The sequence below is a fragment of the Silene latifolia genome, chromosome 2 (assembly GCF_048544455.1).
Source record: "Silene latifolia isolate original U9 population chromosome 2, ASM4854445v1, whole genome shotgun sequence".
NCBI classification, from domain to species: Eukaryota; Viridiplantae; Streptophyta; class Magnoliopsida; order Caryophyllales; family Caryophyllaceae; genus Silene; species Silene latifolia.
In genome coordinates this window covers 23,231,737-23,235,432 of record NC_133527.1, presented here as the reverse complement: position 1 = coordinate 23,235,432, position 3,696 = coordinate 23,231,737, and the positions used below count along the sequence as shown (strand labels likewise).

Genomic DNA, 3,696 nt, shown 5'->3' with positions numbered 1-3,696 from the left:
AAAGTTACAACAACGGGTTTTAAACTAAGAACCGTTGTTACTTACAATTTCAACAACGGGTATGCAGCATAAACCCGTTGTTAAAAGACTTCACAATTTTGGAGGGAAAGTTACAACAACGGTTATACATATGACAACCGTTGTTATATTATTCCCTCCAAATTTTTGAAACACTTTCCACAACGGAGAACACCCAACAACAACGGCTTTTAACCGTGGTGAATACTTTCGACAACGGTTTCATTAAATAACCAAACCATTGTAAATACCTTCTACAACGGCCGCTTTAACAACGTCCGCTTTTTGTTTTTACAACGGTTTTTACCCGTTGTTATAGACTGTATCTGTAGTAGTGATATTAACTTTATAATAACAAGGCCTTTGATACAACACCCATGCGTTCTACATGGCCAATGAACGCCTTGGGTGGTAATCCCTTAGTTAATGGATCTGCCACCATTTTATCCGTTCTAATATGCTCAAATGACACTCTTTGCTTATGTACCTCCTCTTTGACCGATAAGAACTTTAATTCCGTGTGTTTAGCACCCTTGGAGTATTTATCGTTCTTAGAGAAGAAGACGGCTGCAGAATTGTCACAATAAATTCTCAGCGGCTTGGCAATACTATCGACAATCCCAAGTCCCGAGATAAAGTTTCGCAACCACAATGCATGAATAGTGGCCTCAAAGCATGCCACAAATTCGACTTCCATAGTAGAAGTAGCAATGACAGACTGCTTCCCACTTTTCCATGATACTGCCTCTTTAGCTAAAAGGAACAAGTAGCCAAATGTTGATTTTCTACTATCAACACATACGGCATAATCTGAATCTGAATAACCGATCACCTCAAGATGATCGGATCTCCTATAAGTAAGCATGAGCTCTTTAGTGCCTTGTAAGTACCTAAGGACCTTTTTCGCAGCTTTCCAGTGGTCCATCCCGGAATTACTTTGGTACCGGCCCAACATTCCAACAGCAAAGCTGATATCGGGTCGAGTACATGTCTGAACATAGTTCAAACTCCCAACCACAGATGCATAGGGAATTCTCTCCATTTATTTTCTTTCCAGTTCATTACGGGGACATTGCATTTTACTAAATTTGTCCCCTTTCTGTATAGGAACTATCCCTGCGGAGCATTCATTCATTCTATATCTCTCTAAAACTTTGTCAATGTAAGCTTTCTGAGACAACCCTAACAATCCTTGTGATCTATCACGGAAAATTTCAATTCCGATCACATAGGATGCCTCACCCATATCTTTCATTTCAAAGTTCTTAGATAGATATTTCTTTACGTCAAGCAACATGCCTAGATCATTCCCAGCAACCAAAATATCGTCAACATATAAGACTAAAATAACAAATCTACTCCCACTGATCTTAATGTAGATACACCGATCGACGGTAATCTCTACAAACCCATATGACGTGATGGTATCATTAAATTTTAAATACCATTGTCTGGAAGCTTGTTTTTGCCCATATATCGACTTTCTCAGCCTACACACCTTATCTTCATTACCTGGGGACGCAAATCCCTCAGGTTGGTCCATATATACTTCTTCCTCAAGCTCACCATTTAGAAAAGCGATCTTTACATCCATTTGGTGAAGCTCTAGATCATAATGAGCTACCAAAGCCAAGACAATTCTTAAAGAATCTTTCTTTGACACCGGAGAGAAAGTTTCTTTATAGTCAATACCGTCTTTCTGAGTAAAACCTTTGGCAACAAGTCGAGCCTTATACCTTTCAATGTTACGTTTAGAGTCCCTTTTGGTCTTATAGACCCATTCGACCCAACAGCCTTAGAACCCTCGGGTAACACTACTAAGTCCCATACTTTGTTGTCATCCATAGATTTCATCTCCTCTTTCATGGCAATTAACCACTTTTCAGAATTATCACTTTCCATGGCCTTACGGAATGAGACGGGATCCTCACTAATGCTCAAGTCACATTCAACGTTATATGTCTCGTAGTCATCTGGGATGGCTGATCTTCTTTCTCTTATAGATCGCCTTAATTGTTCCTCTGGAACATTGACTACCCTCCTTCGCCTTACAGGTTGCCTTGACTGTTCACGTGACATATTATTCTCCCCTTGAATTGTGACTTGATCATCATTGTTATTGTCATTTTATGGGTCTTGCACTTCATTTCGTTGTTGTCCCATTATGTCATTTGACTGTGACGACACGATTGGTACAACAATTTCACGTGCAACTTCAGGAGAAGAAACTTCAACCTGAATTTCTTTAATGTCCACTTTTCGTGGTTCAATGCTCCCACTAGTTTGACTGTTCTCAATGAATCTAGCATTTCCAGTCTCTACTATTCTCGTACTGTGATTAGGACAGTAAAATCTATACCCCTTTGACTTTTCAGGATAGCCAATGAAATAACCACTGACTGTCCTAGGATCTAGCTTCTTTTCATTTGGGTTATACAACCTCACTTCAGCTGGGCAACCCCAAACTCGAAGATGTCTTAAACTCAGTTTCCTTCCCGTCCATAGTTCATAAGGAGTCTTAGGAACTGCTTTACTAGGAACGCGGTTTAAAACATAGGTTGCTGTCTTTAATGCATAAATCCATAGTGAAAGAGGTAAATAACAGTTACTTAACATGCTCCTAACCATTTCCATTAAAGTACGGTTCCGCCTTTCAGCAACACCATTCTGCTGAGGTGTACCGGGCATTGTATATTGTGCACAAATACCCCTACTTTCAAGTAACTTGGCAAATGGACCAGGACATTGTCCATTTTCAGTAAACCTTCCATAAAACTCACCACCCCTATCCGATCTCACAATTTTCACTTTCTTTTCCAGCTGCCTTTCCACCTCATTTATGAATATCTCAAGGACATCCACAGAATGAGCCTTTTCATGCAACAAATAAGTGAAACCATACCGCGAGAAATCATCTATAAAAGTGATAAAGTACTTTTCACCACTCCAAGATGGAGTGTCAAAAGGTCCACAAATATCGGTGTGTATAATTTCTAAAAGCTGAGAGCTCCTTGTAGCTGATTTCTTTATTGTATGTTTAGTCTGCTTACCTTTAATGCAGTCTACGCACACATCTAAGTCACTAAAATCCAATTGAGGTAGAATTTCATCTTTTACCAACCTCGTTAACCTTTCTTTGGATATGTGACCTAGCCTTTGATGCCACAAGTAAGCTGATTTTTCATTCGATGCACTACATTTAATACTTTGACTCTCAACATAAAATAGGGAATCGGAAAATTTAACATCAAGATTGAACCTATAAAGTGAATCAATCAAAGTACCACTACCATAAAAGTATTCATTACGGTACATAGAAAATACACCATGTCCAAACTTAAAATTAAAACCTAAATTATCCAATTTACTTAATGATACAAGATTTCGAGCACAATCAGGTACATAGAGACAATCTATAAGATCTATATGACAACCAGTGTCTAAGATTAATCTGTAAGTCCCAATGTCCTCAATGCGTGCTTTCATCCTGTTTCCCATGGATACAAACTGTTCAGCTCCTCTTATGGGCTGGATCATACGATATCCCTGTTTAATGTGAGAAATATGAGTAGTTGCACCAGAATCTAACCACCAAGTATTACTAGGTACTTCTATAAGATTTGATTCAAAGCAAACAAGACTATAATGTTTACCTTTCTTTTCGAACCATGCCTTCCT

General features: G+C 38.8%; 1 protein-coding gene across 1 annotated transcript; it reads right to left on the bottom strand.

Annotated features, from left to right (window-relative positions):
• Positions 1–364: 364 nt before the first annotated feature.
• LOC141637239 (secreted RxLR effector protein 161-like) lies at positions 365–1,060 on the bottom strand. Its single transcript, XM_074446805.1, has one exon. The coding sequence runs from the start codon at positions 1,058–1,060 to the stop codon at positions 365–367; it is 696 nt and encodes a 231-aa protein (XP_074302906.1).
• Positions 1,061–3,696: the final 2,636 nt, after the last annotated feature.